Source organism: Fusarium oxysporum, chromosome XII (assembly GCF_013085055.1).
Source record: "Fusarium oxysporum Fo47 chromosome XII, complete sequence".
Taxonomy (NCBI): domain Eukaryota; kingdom Fungi; phylum Ascomycota; class Sordariomycetes; order Hypocreales; family Nectriaceae; genus Fusarium; species Fusarium oxysporum.
Genome location: NC_072851.1, coordinates 206,252 through 223,191, shown reverse-complemented (window position 1 = coordinate 223,191; position 16,940 = coordinate 206,252). Strand labels below are relative to the sequence as shown.

General features: G+C 48.5%; 6 protein-coding genes across 6 annotated transcripts; 4 read left to right on the top strand and 2 right to left on the bottom strand.

Annotated features, from left to right (window-relative positions):
- Nucleotides 1–161: 161 nt before the first annotated feature.
- Nucleotides 162–673, bottom strand: FOBCDRAFT_150178 (uncharacterized protein; the record flags this gene model as incomplete). The annotated part of the gene is made up of 2 exons (XM_059608333.1): nucleotides 162–284; nucleotides 335–673. Coding segments are annotated over 2 exons (462 nt in total), but the record flags the coding sequence as incomplete, so codon positions are not given.
- A 388-nt stretch (nucleotides 674–1,061) lies between these two features.
- FOBCDRAFT_254344 (capsule biosynthesis phosphatase) lies at nucleotides 1,062–3,759 on the bottom strand (the record flags this gene model as incomplete). Its single annotated transcript, XM_059611114.1, has 5 exons — nucleotides 1,062–2,333; nucleotides 2,383–2,845; nucleotides 2,924–3,117; nucleotides 3,186–3,472; nucleotides 3,702–3,759. The coding sequence occupies 5 exons, from the start codon at nucleotides 3,757–3,759 to the stop codon at nucleotides 1,074–1,076; spliced, it is 2,262 nt and encodes a 753-aa protein (XP_059468133.1). The 3' UTR covers nucleotides 1,062–1,073.
- Nucleotides 3,760–4,977: 1,218 nt separating this feature from the next.
- Nucleotides 4,978–7,527, top strand: FOBCDRAFT_254343 (UDP-galactose transporter; the record flags this gene model as incomplete). Its single annotated transcript, XM_031193228.3, has 4 exons — nucleotides 4,978–5,493; nucleotides 5,551–5,691; nucleotides 5,750–6,080; nucleotides 6,144–7,527. The coding sequence occupies 4 exons, from the start codon at nucleotides 4,978–4,980 to the stop codon at nucleotides 7,490–7,492; spliced, it is 2,337 nt and encodes a 778-aa protein (XP_031029849.2). The 3' UTR covers nucleotides 7,493–7,527.
- Nucleotides 7,528–9,526: 1,999 nt separating this feature from the next.
- On the top strand, nucleotides 9,527–10,320 carry FOBCDRAFT_209013 (uncharacterized protein; the record flags this gene model as incomplete). Its single annotated transcript, XM_059609260.1, has 2 exons — nucleotides 9,527–9,536; nucleotides 9,626–10,320. 2 exons carry the CDS (start codon nucleotides 9,527–9,529, stop codon nucleotides 10,318–10,320), a joined length of 705 nt encoding a protein of 234 aa, XP_059468132.1.
- Nucleotides 10,321–11,122: 802 nt separating this feature from the next.
- FOBCDRAFT_150055 (uncharacterized protein) lies at nucleotides 11,123–13,171 on the top strand (the record flags this gene model as incomplete). The annotated part of the gene is made up of 7 exons (XM_059608331.1): nucleotides 11,123–11,186; nucleotides 11,254–11,426; nucleotides 11,474–11,555; nucleotides 11,621–12,094; nucleotides 12,151–12,740; nucleotides 12,793–12,896; nucleotides 12,952–13,171. The coding sequence occupies 7 exons, from the start codon at nucleotides 11,123–11,125 to the stop codon at nucleotides 13,169–13,171; spliced, it is 1,707 nt and encodes a 568-aa protein (XP_059466333.1).
- A 542-nt stretch (nucleotides 13,172–13,713) lies between these two features.
- Nucleotides 13,714–16,335, top strand: FOBCDRAFT_192841 (fungal-specific transcription factor domain-containing protein; the record flags this gene model as incomplete). Its single annotated transcript, XM_059608735.1, has 6 exons — nucleotides 13,714–13,886; nucleotides 13,990–14,539; nucleotides 14,590–14,670; nucleotides 14,722–15,359; nucleotides 15,414–15,596; nucleotides 15,644–16,335. 6 exons carry the CDS (start codon nucleotides 13,714–13,716, stop codon nucleotides 16,293–16,295), a joined length of 2,277 nt encoding a protein of 758 aa, XP_059466332.1. The 3' UTR covers nucleotides 16,296–16,335.
- Nucleotides 16,336–16,940: the final 605 nt, after the last annotated feature.

Sequence of the window (16,940 nt, the reverse complement as noted above, 5' to 3'; positions counted from 1 at the left end):
AGAATGGCGATGAAACTCAATCTTCAGGATTCTTGGGAACTACACAAGCTTACACACGTAGTGCTCATATTGACCTACCTATCGCGTATCCACGGTAAGCATTGTCTATACTAGAACGTTGATGCTTCTGTGGTCTAGAAGTCCTCTGAACATCGGTCCATCTAGTCCCACTGGATCTCAGGTCGGAATACGGCATCAAGGTGCTTGAACATCTCCTTCTCCCAGCCCATATCCATCGGTGGATGTTCAAAGATAGCAGGATCAACGTAATGCGTAAGTGAAAGCTATACCTGTATCAGCGATACGTAACGCACAAGATAGGGGGAATGCATACCGGGCTGATGGCATTCTTCTTCCAATCTTGATCATCTTTAAACTCCTTCTTTAAAACTGAGCCCACATACTCGTTCCACACAGCGGTGATTTCGTCTGTGAGAGAAGGTGGAACAGCGATACCGATAATGAGAGCTCTGGGGCGAGGATGCAAGTTATGCAGAACGACTCCAAGATTGTGTGGCGAGTATCGGTACGGCTCTAATGTCTCTTCAAAGTCCATCATGGCTGTCATGACATACGGAGACTTGTGTTCTGCAAAGATTTTCGGCATGAAGACGACGCCATTTTCACGACCCCAGCCAATAATGACAACGGGAACAGGATCTGGATTTGAGGAATGAGCAGACGTTGCGCGGTATTAGGTTAGATATGCAATGTGAATAAAGATAGAGATTGAAGATAAGAGGGTTCAAGTGATAGATGGGCGTTTTATACTTGGCCCGCTCGCAGTTCTAAGAATACCGAGGCCGAGAGTGGATCTATTATCGCTGGCAGGCTCCGGGATCGCGGATGTAATATCACCGTGAAAACACCGGGACCGATGTTTGTGAATCTTATCACCGAACGGGCTCCGTCAACGGAAGCCTTTGACCGCAGTCTGACATTTTTATGGGGATGAATGTGGAACTTGGTGATCGCGAGATAAGGAAAAGACTCATTGTAATCACCCGTCAAGCAAGGGCCTTTAATTTTGACTTGGAGTGGAAATATATACATTAATGATGCGACAGACAGACTTAATAGCCAATACCACCCGCTTTGTCTAACGTCTCCTTACACATGCGCAGAAATACGGCTCCCAGCTCCTTTCGGTGCAGTGGGATAAGACTGAAGAATAGAGAGGCTGTGACGCGGAACAAAGTCTTGCGATGTAGCCTCACAGAATAGTTGTTCTTGAGGAAATCAAAGAACTGCTCCTGAAGTTCGTTCAACAGCTCAGTATCCGCCTCATCCAACAGCGGCTTATCATCCTCCAGAGCTCCCGTGAGGTCGTAGTTATTGGCACTCATGAAGAGGATATAGTCGTACCCGCACAGCGATTGCAAGACCTTGCCAAGATCATAGTTGATGTCGCCCTCGGGGGTGAGGTAATTCTCCAGCTGGCACCGCACATCAATGAAGCTAACGGTCCTTTCATCATCCGAAATGATGGCGTTGCTGAACACCGGATCACCATGGATGACGTTTGCGTGAACGCCCTTCTCCTCAGCCTCATACGTGTCGAGAAACTCATCTAGGCGCGCAAAGAGCGATGCAGCTAGTGGACCCAGCGCGTCGTAGCGATCGCGGTGCTGGTAGTATCTGCTGCGTAGCTTGGTGCCGTAATTGGCGTAGATGTTGATAGGATGTTCACCAGGCGCCTTTGGTGCAAACCTGGCCTCTAGCGCTTCGGGGACATCTAAGACGGGCTGTGTTGTGGTGTTTGGTGCTGTGTGGATAGTGTGCAGTGTCTCGAGGAATTTGGTGAGACGGCCTTTGGTGATTGAGCGGCCGACGAGGAGATGGGAGAATGTGCGGCCACGACGGTTCTCCATTGTGATGCTGTAGGTTGAAGTGGCAGGGATATAGTCGACGCTATAAACAGAGGGAAAGATACGAGACAGTGTAGGCGGCATGTGAGCGTAGAAGTACAGCTCACCAAGAATAGCCTCAGATTTGCTAGACTTGATGACCTTGTCTCTGATGATCTGGACAGTGTTGAAGTCACGCGCGGCAATCATACCAGCCTTCTTGACGTCTTCGGCAGAACTCCTACGTACTTGGCCGAGCCGAGGTGTGACTTCAGGCTCGTCGAGGATCCAGCCGAGTTCACGCGCGGTGTCGAGATTGGCGTTGACAGCCAAGTCGTCGACGTACACGTCAGCGTAGGGCTTGCCGAAGTTGATCTCGTGGTAGGGAATCTCGTAGTCTGAGAGCTGTTGGAAGGTGACGAGGCCGACGTCGGCGAGGACTCTGCCGGGGTTGCCGTAGTGAGTCTTCATTCTGCGTGCTGTTTGCTGGGAGGACGTCAGTATGTGGCTTGGAGAATAAGTCTGTTGTACTTACGATGATGATGTAGTGACCAGCCTTGTAAAGCTGCTGCACCAGGCGAATATTCTTAGAGATAGGCGGGCAAGTCGAGTAATCACCCGAAACAGCGGGGACTCCCACGAGCGTCATGTCCAAGTCAAAGCAGAACCTGCGCTTCTTCAACGTGGCTGGCATGCTGTGATTGTCTTTTTTGAGGGCTGCGAGTAGCTCCTGGAGCTGCTCTGGGGTGCCAACGACAGAAAAGTCCTTCTTCTGGATGGGCAGGCCGATGAACGGAACACCGCTCTGGACCATCATGGAGATGACTTGTGAGGTGTAATACTCGCCCACTTCAGCACCGTCGGGATGTTTTACGTCGAGATTCTCGGCGGCCCAGGTCTTAAGGTCAGCAGCGGAGGGGAAGACGTAAGCTCCTGTGTTGGCTTTGTTGCTGATGGCTTTCTTCTCTTGGATGTCGATGATTCGTTCCGCACCGGGCCTGCATAGAATGGTGGTTAGTCTTTTTCTGTTACAGAGGGATGATGGTGATGAAAGAAGAATGCAAATGGTAACTTACGATTCGTTTTCTGTCTGGATGTAAGAGAAGATGGGCTTATCACCTTGGTCGATAAAGTAGAAGCAGCCACCATGGCCGCTGGGCAGCTTCCGCACAGAGCTCAAGATGTCATTCCAATAAATTGTATCACAATCGAGAGATACGGTCCGGTGTTGCAAGTGCTCCTTGGTCATGCTCTGAGTGACCATGTATAGCTGAAGAAGGGCGGACATCGTTAGACAATGGACATCTGGGCGAAGGTGATGATTGGTGATGTACTTACAGTCTCACTAGCACCTTTTGTCTGATGTCTCAACAACAAAAGCTTGAGATTGACCTTTGGGAAGTTCTTGCTGACAAGCTGGCCGATTCTGAACTCATGGTCAATTTGCTCATTGACAGCAATCCATAGAGTGTCTTTGGGGCGGAGGCTGAGGTTGTCGATCAACCATAGGAGCATCGGCTGCCCAACAATGTTGATGAGGGGCTTTGGGAAACGGTATCCCTCCTTGGCGAACCGAGAACCGATACCGCCAATAGGGATGATGACATTGACAGGCTCATAGTCATCTGCATGGCCGTTGATGCCATTGGTAACAGCGTTATCATGAATGTGAGGCATGATGAAGGATGTAAAACTATCGCTGAGTTTAGACAATGAGGGGAGTAATCGAAACGAATCTTGTGGTGGTCGATCACTTTAAATCGTCGTTCACCAAGGCTGCCTTTGTGCGGGAGTAGTTAGTCTCCTTGACCTTCGTCCTCCCAGACAGAAACTCATCCCCCCCCCCAAACGCACTTAGAGATGTTCGAGAGGCGCGCCACTCTCTCCAATCGCGCTCCAGAATCGCCTCCATCACTCTATCGAAAGCGCCCAGAACGGGTTACACGAAGCCATGTGGCTATAGCTCTCGACCGAAACCGGATTCAGCGCGCGGCGAGAAGGGACCAAAAAACGTTCTCGACGGGATGCACAAGGTTTGGCGTTGCTATTGTAGTTCCAACACAAAAGCGGAAACCTAGCCAAGGAATGTTGGATTGATTGTAGGGGAAAAGATGGACGGGTAGTTATCGTGACGGAAGGCCTTCCGGGCACTTCTTTAGCGAATGGAAAGTAAAATAAACGGTCTGGAAGCTCGATAGCTACCATGGCAATCACGTATCCGTCACAAAGGATGTCGGAGTATTGGACTGGCATGCCGGCCGCCGCATTTAGACTAGAGCGACAATTCTACAGTGTATGATTGACTAGAGGCAGCTACTGTAGAAGAGATGGAACAGTCGCCTGGCCCTGATTCATACAAGACACATCACCAAGCAACGATAGTGCAATCGTAGAGTGAGTGCAGCTCACAATTATCGCTGTGAGTTATGTGCACTGATGAATGGTTGCGCTGCTATAACAATTGCTTTGACGGAAGCGCCATGTTATTGGATGCTTTCCACGATGTCCGTATTGGGCGCGACCAATGAAGTAGGGCGCCACAAAGGTACACTAACGAAGCTTGCACCAGTCGAGAATAATGGGAATGATGGAATGATCCAGGCATGACATACCGCAATCTGGATCTGCCCCGAATCATCTGAATGCAGTGTTGCAATCATGGCAAAGGCGAAAGCTCACTTGTTCACTGACATGCATGTCGCGGCCTGCCTCTGGACCCTTCGCCGCAAACAGGGGAAAAACAAGCTTTCAGCCCCGGGTCCCGGCAACAAACCCCATTTCTCGGTGACACCTCAGCCCTAAACCTTAGACCCTCTAGAATCCCGTTTGGAACGCCCACTACCAAATACAGCATGCCTCAGGGACCCTGTTCCTGGTTAGTAGTAAAAATGGACAAGCGCGATTCGTTAGATTCTAAGGTGAGGAATGTGGCGTCTTGTTAAGTATGTGAACGGCGCTGAGCTGATATCTGTGGCGTGGTTCTCGATGCAGGAACAGTATCGAGCGTTCGAGTCTCTACGGTTGCAGATCGGTGGGCTGCTCTCCTGGAGTGATACTAAAAATCACCACGCACTGCTCTTTTTACATCTCATTCTCATCACACGTAAACCTCTTCACAGCAGGAACAATCATGTCTGCAACACGGTTTCTACGAAAGCTATCGCTGCGCAACAGCAGCCCCCAACGAGCCGCGTACCTCGCGGCGCTGGGTCTCGTCGGTATCCAGGTCGGCATCGGCGTTATCATGAAGACTGCGCAGAGCGGTGGTTCTTATGCCTTCTCACCATCGGGATCCATCACCATCTCCGAGTTTCTCAAGTTAATCCTGTCTTCGATATTCTTTTACCGCGAGTGTAAAGCTAGAGCGCAGACGGGCGTTGGGCCTTCTACACGAGGCTCGGATACGGCGTATGCGTCGCTTGCGGATGACCATCGGGACTTGGAGATTCAAGATAAAGACGAGGATTCGTCGTCGCTGACGGCGTTGGACTCGGAGGATGAGGGCTCAAGGGATTCTGGGCCGTCTTCACCACCGCTGCCTTTTGGTCTGCGAACATTCTGGAGTTACATTCGTGGTGAGGTGAGGGACGATGTGCGATTTGGCTTCTACAACTTGGCGCTCATTTACATTCTCATCAATAATTCAGTGAGTACATCTTCTCGTTTCGTCTATGTGTAAATGAAGCTAATCATCATTGCTCAGCTCTTTTTGAGCTACAAAATGGCAGACCCAGGAACGATCCAACTCACGAAAAGCGGTGTCACGCTCATCACAGCCTTGGTCATGATTGCAACGCTCAATCAACAGGTGTCCAAGACTCAATGGATGGCAATCACTATGCAGGTATGAATCGACCTCCCCATCGCATTGAGACTTTGTACTGACATGTGATGCCCTTCAGCTCAGCGGTCTCATCGTCACGCAATACCAGCCTGGCAAAGGCGCCCTCTATCCGCTCGACACATACGCCCTCCTCCTCTTCCAGGTCTTCCTCAGCGCTTCATCGGGTGTATACAACCAGGTTCTCCTCAAAGCCGACGATAGCAGTCTACATGCCAACAATATGATCTTGTACGCCTCAGGCACAATTGTCAACTTGGTCTGCCATATCACCATCAAGTGCGTAAGCTCCAACGAGCCGGGATTCTTCGAGGGATACGGGAGTATTCATGCCATCCTTGTCATTATGAGCAATGTCTTTATTGGTCTCGCAATTACTGCCGTGTATAAGTGTAAGTCCAGGCTCCTCTCTATCCTCCTACAATGGCTAGCTGACCAACGTTTCTCCATTCTAGATGCCGACGCCCTAGTCAAATGTTTCGCGACCGCATTCTCTACCGGAATATTGCTCTACCTAGCACCTCTCATCTCAGATACATCCCTCAGCTTTCTCGTTGTTCCAGGGACACTTATCATCTTTATCGCTACCTGGCTCTACATGGAGAACCCCGCTCCAAAGCCCACCACCACCAAGTCTGACACCGATCCCAAGACCGGCTTCTTCGCCAAACTGGGCGCCATTGTTCAAAACAAAAGAGTGCTATTCATCTTTATCAACACCCTCATCACGGTCATGGCTGTCATGGCCTTGGCTATGTACCAGGTGGCCATGCCGACCAAGTCCATATCGACCGTGTCGACTGATGGGAGCACGCAAGTGGTGGCAACAACCGAAGAAGCCGACGCTCCAAAGATTGTCACATCGCCTTTCAAAAATACCATGGCCTTCATCAGATGGAACTCGGTCCACCCTGAGCGCATCCCTACCTTGATGAAGTACAAACCCTTCTTCCGCGACATTCACATTTCAATGCCCGATATGATGAAAGATGAAGGACGCAGCCCAGAATTTCACAACATAACTCATGACCAGAGTACTCTCACCTTCCACATCTACCAGCAGGTCGCCGATACAATGCAACTGATTCTCGACGAGGAGCCTGAGATCGATGGCATGCTCTACTATCACTTCGACGCATGGATTGACCCTCTGGCCTGGAGTAACATTGACCGCAACAAGATATACTTCCCCATGACCTGGCCCGAGATGAAACCTGTAGGACCCCAGTTCTCGTGCATGAACGACACCAAGGGCTATGACTGGGGTGGATGGGGCGGACCGCACTACCATCTCAAAGCCCAGCTCGCAAGCGCTCAGTTGGACCACTTGGACCTGGGCTTCAAAATCGACATAAACGAGTTCTGTGTCGGCTGGAGCGACATCTATTTCATCCCTCGTAAGTTCTTCAAGGACTACATCATCGCAGCACCCATCTTCAAGTCCTTTGACGTCTTCCACGAGGTCGGTATCCCGACAATGCTGCACATCATCGAGCAAAGCCATCGCGAGTCGCCCTACGTGCCCGCAATGGAGCTGTTTTCAGACTGCTGGGGCTATTGCTGCAAGGATAACCCTACCATCTACGACGTCACGACGTATCGGTGCGGGCACCGTCTTGACTACCGCAACGAACAGGTGACGGGGGCTTTTTACGAGAAGCTCGACGCGGAGGCCAAGTTTCTGGGGCAGCCTATGAATGGGTCCCATGTGGCGAACCTTACAGAGATGTTTCCGCCAATAAAAGAGGATGATAAAGCGAAATTGCCAGCCGCAAGGAGGAAAAGGTGGCTAGCCAATAGATAGTTAGATGAGACTATACTGCCAAATGCGCAACAGCCAATGAATTTAGTTACTTCATGATGTAGCTCCGCCCCAAGCTCATTAATCATTTGACGTGAAGGCGCCAGGTTGATCTGTCGAGGTAGAGTTTGAGTTACAGGTCTCAGCGACTAATCATGCACTGCCACATGACTCTTGAGCTTTCAACTGTAAAGAGAGTTTCAGCAGGATCAGACAGCTTCTAAACTACTTTTTATCCTTCTTTGCAAACTCCAGTAATCCACTGTCTACAGGAACCGTATTCGCAACATGGTTTATTTTGATAAGAACTACCCTATCACGAATCTACCATGGATGCCAGTAGAAGACGAGAAGAATGTTCATAACGTTTCGAGGTTGATCGAGAATTTTTCTTTATGTTTCACTGTCCCCGCTTGCGAGAACTATTGATTCAAGGTTCAAGATTCACACCGGTGCGTTAAAGAAAGGTAGAGTGATGCGCGTCCTTCTTCTCTGACTGGGTAGTTTCATTAGAACTCGAACTATTATTATTTACCCCTTGAGGGGAGTATCCTTCTTGAAACTCGTCCTCCTCATGGTCCATTTATTCGGTCTGGAAAGAGGTGCTCCCAGCCGCAAAAGCGCCAAACTAATCAACCATCAGGATGTCACAATATGTTTGCGCGCATATCCTCATTTACCATTCAAATCCGGATCCCCAAGCCATATCTTTTCCCCCCTCAGAAAGGTGAGGGTATTTTATAATCTTATTGATTTCTTTCTCGCCGTCCTTCCATTATATATTGCCCATGTGGTCCTTCTTTAAACTTCGTTTTTTCTTTCAGCTTAACCCAACATAATTACAAATAATCTGATACCTACACTGTTGCAACATCCTCCCTCAAGGAGCTCAAAACAAAACTACAGTACGTGCCTCTACGTACCACAAGTTGATCAAAACATTAACCAAACGTCAGAAACACACCGCTTCATACTTTCGCCAACTTCTCAAGATGTGCTGCGGCAGATCGCCAAAGGTTTCCGTGGATCCACCCGCCAGGCAGCACGTTCAGGTGACCAAGAGTGCCCCAGGCGTCTCAGGTGCTGAATTGAAAGAGTGGGATAAATACATGAGTCCCTCAAAGAAGAACAGGTACTGGGACCAGGCGTATACCCAGTCTATGAAGGATGATGGGTGGAGGCTGAAGAAAACCGGCACGAAGAGAGGCTCGTTTGCGCCCAATAAGAGTAGGACGCAATCCTGATAAGCCTGAGGCCTACCATAACATTCAATATATCTTGTTTAGTGAGCGGCTTGTGGTTGACTGTATGGCTTATGCTATTGTAATGAGTGGTGTTATATTCTTTTTAACAAAGGCGGTATTGGATTGTTACGGGAACCTGCATTATTATTCTTTGCTCCCCAAGCCACCATTTTTCAATCTCTGCCTTATTCGTAGTGTTCCCGTGGATGAGATAGTCACCGAATACACCACCTCATTTGTGGTCCACTGCCAATGACTTCATTCCCATATTGGGGCTGTCTCGATCCTCGCCATCGATCCTGGCACGATATTCCTTGTCGATACTACCAATGATTGAACTGGATCGGGCAGTAACAACATGCTTATGATCCGCCAGGAACCCGAATACCTGGGGTCAAGGTATAATGGGAGGAGGCCATGAGCTATAAGCTTTAGTGGGAAGGGAAGCCCTCTCTGCTGGACCAATAACATGACGACACTGGTGAGCCTTTCCCTGGAGCAAACTATAATTGGCGACAAAGGGCCCAAAGCTCGCGAGTCACTCCACGCCTGATTGTTTGAAACCTACAATTATCCTACCGCCTATACCCAAACATACCGATCTTCCATCTAATCCACCTCACCAAGACCATTATGGAGAATCCTGGTTCGCTGTTAGATGATGCCGATGAATGCTCACAGCACAACATCATTACAATTTCCTACTACGAATATTACTTATTTATGCAATGTCCATACCTTGTCATGTCTTCTATGACAGACTCGGGCCAATATCGTGAAGCATGTTCTGGCTATGACTCCAGGTATCTCAAAACGACTTCGCCCCCATGAATCTCCGTATCAAAAGAGATGCTGACTTTGATCAGGAAGGATCTCCAGTAAATCTTTTTAGAGGAAACAGCCTTGAATCTACGCTCGGAAAATGAATACGCCGTCGGATGGTATGCGCCCTGGGATCTTCCATTCGCCAAGTATCGTCAGCCGGGACAGGTCGATACTAAACAAGATGAAATCTTTAAATTCTTAAATAAGGAGATTGCGGTATATATTGATGCGGATACCGTCGGAAATATGGACTTGGGCTATCTGGGTCGATATTTATACCTTGCATGGCTGCACTTACACGAAGGGCGTCCGCCATTCCAAGGTGGAGGATTTTTCCCGAAGCCCTTTCAAATTCCCAAGCAAACCGCTGAATCTTTAGATGAGCTATCATCATTCCACAGGGATCTTACGCATACGCTCTCTGTGCATCTTGATGACCCTGTGCACTTCCAACAAGGCAGAGATCACGCAACGATTGCTTCACAGCCAGTCAGCCCATCCATCCAATCGTTCAAGGATCATTGCTATCTGATACGACCTCTCTTCCGTGTAATCTATATGGTTGTGGACGACCAGGCTCTAGCAGAGTATACCAAGCCCCTTCCTGTCCCAGAACGGGAGAATGAAGACTGGATGGCACTCCGTAGCCAGTTTCGCGTTCACCAGGTCTTGATCCATACTATTTTACTAGTCAGGACAGGGCAAGATTCTCATCTTTCTTTTCCCCAATCAACCTTCTGCCTCTCTTTGATGCTGGTTTAGCGCTCAACGTCAAACGTCAAGATTACCAGGATCAAGAGAAACCGATGGTTGTACGGGTCAAGCTAGATGATGCCATTCGATTTATTTATGATCGCCTAATTATGGAATTGAATTGCAATAAAGAGACTGCTGACTTGGCAGAGAAGTTGAGACAAGAACAAGACATGTACTGTCAGGCATGGCTCGATAAGGTCATCGACCATGCGCAAAAGGTTGGGATCGATACAAAGAACTATACTTGGCAGGCTATTCGTCGCGCTTGGCAAGGATGAATAATGAGGCTTCCGATGAAGATCAGGTCAGTCCATTCTGGGAGACGATGATCTGGTGGAAGTGCACAGGTTGATGGATGTAATAAGCGAGTCACCAAGCACCAATGGGATGGTTATCAGGACTGGCTCTAGGCAAGTTATTTGCGCCGACATATCTTGACATGGAAAACAAAAATTAGATCAATTGAGGCAAACTTGGGATAGTTTGGATGAGTTTAGTGGATTCTATGACTAGGCATTCATCTCTTAGGATCATCGGTTGCTCGCTGGGCCGTGGTCGCGTGACGTTTCGCGACTTGGTGATAGATGCACTAAATTAAGCCGAGGCTAAATTTGTCGCCGCAATTTACCCATGGCAAACAGTAGCAACTCGTTTAGAAAGGGAAGTTGTTACAATAAGAGCTTTCAAGTCTCTTATTACTTAAATCTTATAATATTTATTATCTATCATCTGTGCAGAATATTTAACACACCAATTTAACACCACTTTTACAATTCCTGTCCAGCATTACTTTCTTTGAATCTTCACCATGATTTTTACTTCTAGATATGAGATTCCCATTCCTGAGGTCGACCTCCTCACTTACATATTCGGTATGTACCTTCTCCTTGAACTTCACATCTGGTGGTCCGCTAACATCATATCAAGACTTGTCGTCAGAGGAGTCGCAATCAACGTCGACAGATAAGCCTGTATATGTTGAGGCCCATGACCCGACCCAACAACTCAATAAAGTACAACTAGAGCATACGTTAAAATCCGTAGCTGCTGGATTGCGGCATGTGTTTAAGATACGAGACGGCGATGTTGTCTTGGGCTTTTGTGAGAATTCTGTCAGTGACTTCGCTCATCGCGCGTTTCCCTTGGCTAATGATTGCAGATCCTATACCCAGCGGTGATTTTTGGATCAATTGCCGCCGGGGGAATATTTACTGGAGCCAATCCGTCATACACATACTCTGGTAAGTCATCAGCAGTGACTCCGGGACCCATCTCCGATAACCCGATCCCGTGCTAAAGATTACAGAACTGGTCAACCAGCTCACCGTCTCGGGTGCCAAATGTATCGTTACCGACAGCCCTCGACTTGAAATGGCGAAGAAAGCTGCAGAGGCTGCAGGCTTACCACCCAATTCCTTGGTCCTCATCGACTCGAAGGACAGTAGCGCGGTCGGTGGTGTTTCATCTTTTCAAAGCTTGTTAGGATACGGAACGTACTCTTGGGAGATGATATCAGACCCCAAAATTCTAGCTGATAAGTATGTTGCCAATGTGGCTTCTTCACACTCCACCAAACCTGACATATCTCTTAGACCAGCAGTCCTCAATTTCAGCAGTGGCACAACCGGTCTCCCTAAGGCTTGTGAGATTACCCATCGCAACTTGGTCGCCAACGCCGAACAAAATCTGCACCTTGACCGTGTGGCAAGGAAGCGGAAAAATGACCCTACCTTTGCAGCCAACGATGTCCATTGTGCTTTTCTTCCATTCTACCATGCTAGTAGGTCTCGTCGTTTCTTTCACGCTCCTGACGCATAAGCTGACCGGTGAACTCAGTGGGCCTTATCACTTTCTGCATCTTGAACGTGAAACGAGGCTGCACCACCGTCGTCATGCCAAAGTTTGACTTGAAGTCGTTTCTCAGCACGATCCAAGACTTCAAAGTAACATACCTAATCCTCGCGCCCCCAGTGGTATCAATGCTGGTCAAGAGTCCCCTTATTTGTCAGTACGACCTTTCAAGTGTGAAGTTTCTCGTGTGCGGAGCAGCACCACTCCAGGCCGATGTGGAAAAGCGACTCGAGGCACTCTTCAGCAAGACAGGCGCTCGCAGCCGACAAGGATGGGGTATGAGCGAGGCTACCATGTCCATTTCGATTTTTGGACCTGATGAGTTTGATCCCTCTCACGGGAGCGTTGGATACCTGGTGGCCAATATGCAGCTCCAGATTATTGATGAGAATGGCAAAGCTCTTGGTTATGACGAGGAAGGGGAGGCTATACTTCGCGGGCCGAATATGTTCAAGGGTTACTATAAGAACCCTGCTGCTACCAAAGAGGCTTTCACTGATGATGGCTGGGTCAAGACTGGGGACATTGTCAAGATTGATAGGACTGGGCTGGTCACCATCGTTGACCGCAAAAAGGTGGGAAGCTTCGTGATACTCGTGCATAAGGCGCGCTAACTGTGAATACCAGGAACTCATCAAGGTCAAGGGATTCCAGGTCGCACCATCAGAACTGGAAGGCCATCTTTTGGAGCACGAAGGTGTTTTAGACTGCGCAGTCATTCGGGTTCTACGGTACGAGCACATTCCTGGCCTACCGTGATGCTTTACTGACAAACTCTTGCTACAGTGATGGACAAGAACATCCGCAAGCACACGTCGTGCGAAAGAAGCCGGATGCGACAGCTGAGTCCATCCTGTCATTCATGGACAAGCGCTTGTCTCCGGTCAAGCGAATCACAGGCGGTATCGTATTCACCGATGCCATTCCAAAGTCCAGGTCTGGCAAGATTCTGCGACGATTGATCAAGGATGGCTTTGCTAGCAAGGACCCCAGTCCCCGTCTATGATGGGTTCCACGTCAATTGGCGGTGAACTTGTCCTGATTGGGAGATTTTCGGTGGAAATTTCACCCTCGGCAGAAATTTTGAGCCGGAGGGATGTTTTGCGGGGTCGTATTGTGGATGGGGATTGGCTAGAAGTCAGAGCGTGACAGCAAATGCAGGTCACCAAGATTGAGTGTTGTACCGATCAGCAATTTGAAGCATTTCTTTTTACGAGACAGTCCGAAGATTCCGGTGGTGAAGTTTATACTCGAACTAGTGATATCCTGCCAGCTTTGACTGGTCAGAGACACCAGAGGCCCACGCATTCAGAAGAAGGGTGTCTTATATTGGAGGGAACGGTTTGACGTATCAAGTTAGAGCCATGCATTAATGCTGGAATATACTTCGCTTTCTTGCAGCCTGTTCAACTTCCCCAGATTGACCCCGCGAAATGCTACCCCACGTTTAAACTCTCCGGCCAGCCGGGTCCTCTTCTCTGCTTCACGCACTCTAACTTTTATTATCACGTCTTCGTCAAAACGCCCACTGCCAATTGTAACCGAATCATGCAGGAATCGGAAACCCCCAAATCAGCGCCGGCACGAAGGCGAGCCTCCAAAGCTTGTATGAACTGTCGCGTCAGAAAGGTTCGTTGCGATGTTGTCCGAAACCCGCAAAGGTGTACAAACTGCGCGCTTGACGATGCCGAATGTACAGTCATAGCCCGCAGGACCAAATAGTAAGTTCTTTCTTGTAGTGGTACGGTCAATTGTTGACAGGAAAAGCCGCAAAAGACCACTAGTCATACCCGAGAGACCAAAACCCATGGTGTTTCGAAATAGCTTCCAACAGCAACAAGAAAGCAAAGACCCTGCAGTCACCGGTCCTATCTCTCCTTATTATTTGGATCAAGCGTCTTTTCTTGAGATTCCGTCAGACCATAGCCCTGAAAGCCCATCAACCTGCTTCGAGAGAATTGAAGACTTGACAGCTACGGGATGTACTAAGGTAAACCAGCAGCCAGTGATTCCAAGCGAGGTATATCATGATCTTGAACCTTGTGAAGCGCCAGATAGCACGATATCACGTCAAAGGACAGGACCCAACACCAGATCACATATTACATACTCCTATTACCCATTCCTTACCCTTGACATGTCCGGGCTGGAGCCCGACGATGTTCACTATCTTGAGTCTCGCAATTGTTTGAGTGTTCCTACTCCCGACGCCCTGGATGACTTCATTCGAGAGTATTTTCTGCACGTACATCCTGGTCTTCCTTTGTTGGATGAGGCCCAGTTTTGGGCTGTTTACTCTGGTGACAAGGAGCCGTGTGGAGAGCCAACTATCTCACTATTCTTGTTCCAGGCAATGCTATTCGCTTCATGCAGTGTAAGTGATCTCGAGCCGCGTTCATTATGATTATGGCTAACTATTATCAGTTCGTCCCCTTCTCGACGTTGAAAGGTCTTGGGTTCACTTCCAGGCGCAATGCTAGAGAGAAATATTATCTTCGGGCCAAGGTAACTTTATTTGCACTCAAGGTATCGATCTTAAAGCTGACTTCTCTATAGCTTCTACTGGACATCTGCTCTGGCAGGGACCTCGTATCTAATGCACAAGGGGCATTGCTACTAACCTACTACGCCACCACACGAGACCGAGCGCGTACAAACTCCATCTTGCTTGCAACAGCTATTCAGCTCGCACAAGGCGCAGGGGCTGATCAGTATCACAAAAGGCCAGACCAAGATTCGGCCGATACCAGTAGGTTGAAACGGCTTTGGTGGTGTTGCATAGTGCGAGATCGAATCTTGCCCCTCGGCGTTCGGAGGCAGTTGCATATTGCTTCGATAAATCCAGCTCTAGATCACTTGACGGAGCAAGACCTTGCGAAAGAGATCGAAGAATCGCAGGTATACTCACCACAAACCAAGAGGAGTTTAGTCCAGCTGTTTATCAGTCTTTGCGAATTGGCAATTCCATTCACCAGTGTGATTCAGACGGTCTACGGGATGGGGCAGTCCGCTGCAGATGCCATTTCTCCCATTATCGAGAACCAAAAGCAGATTGAAGAGTCTATTAGATTCTGTGAGACCAGTTTGAACGCCTGGCTCGACAAGGCCACTATCCAATTCCCCATCCCTGCTGGTATCATAAGTACTGAGAAGTCGCTCGTTTTGTATACAAATTTGATCTACATATACTATTAGTAAGTTACTGAGTCCAGCCGTTTATTTTTTGCTGACTGTATCCTTTTGACAAGCTCCGCACGCGTCGCGCTATATCAATACGAGGCATTCGTCATTAGTCTTACCTCGCCAGGAGCTTGTATGGACGACAAGTTACAACAGACGCGGCTCCAGCTGGAGGATGCTACACTGGGTATCACGGACAACCTGAAAGAGCTTGTTCAACTGAAAGTCGCCAGGTTTCTTCCAGTTAGCATGTAAGTCGACCCCGTTCCTCGCCTACAACCGGGCTAACATTTATCAGCATTGCGTACGCAGCGCTGCCACTAGTATTGCATATCCTGGATGTCAAACTGGCAAGGCTACCGTCACAAACAGCCCGGAAACAGGGTAGACTCAATATATACATGGAGACGATGAAGGGACTGCAGAACCTTTACGATGGTGTTGACGACGTCTGGACTTTCATTCGGGGCGCTATTGACTCTGCAACTTCTGGGATCTTGGATTCCTTTTCACCAAGGACTGATGCCAGCCCTAGTAGTGCACTTTGCTCTAAGCCATTCGCTTCTCTTCAGGCAGCCGACGACTGGGGTAACTTTCTATTACAGAGGCCTATTCTCTACTTCCGCCTGTCACGGACTATTGATCTTTCATTGGCTGTTGGATGTTACGCAGAGGACTCTTCTCTTAGTCTGTTACTGGCTTCAGCGGAATTTCCAAGTCCGAGTCTATATTTTATCGGTGTTGATGTTCCTGCTGAAGCTGAGATTTCTGGTTGCGACAATGGGCCTATGGACGAGAACGGAATCCCCGAGCTTGATGACATTTGTGTTGAAATGAGATCTGACATATTTGATGAGATAAGAGACTTCGGTGGATTTGAGCTGGATGTTGATTCTCTTCACACACCTGAGTTTTTGGATATGTTTGAACTAGATTTGGAGGATGAATAAACTCCCGAGATATGCACGAGCATTTGGCTCATTGCTCACGATTGGTATGACATCTTTTGCCCACATAATGACTTATATTCATCGATGGTCTTTGGTCACGAGTTCACACACCGGGTAAAAGATGTATTAATTACATATCATCCTTCAATTAATGACAGCTATGAGTGATGTTCAGTGTAAGATATTGGCTTATTGACTCGTTCGAATAATATCGCTCAGTCAGGTGCCGGGTAACTAGCATTTAATAGGTATGGTGGCTCCTGATAAGATAAGCGAGCAAGTGCTCCAGGTCAGAGGTCAGACCCATGATTGTTTAGAAAGCTGACATGATGAAGTCTGTTGAAATAGTATCACTCAATATTCGCTCTGATCCGATTAACATTGAGGCTTCGAGTTACTATCTACTTGCGATAGAGACTTTTGTCACCTACCAATTACCTCCTATAACCGATCACCGGCACCAGCTGCAATGGTTGGTATACCGATAAGCAAAGGATGTCGTCTGTGTCTTCAGCGAAGCGTTAAGGTGGGAAAACGTCTGATAGTACCCTTTCCGGGGCAAGCACTAAGTATAGCGACAGTGTGATAAAGAAAGGCCGAGCTGTGCCCAGTGTAGAAGAGGCGGGCGGAGTTGTCCTGGCTACG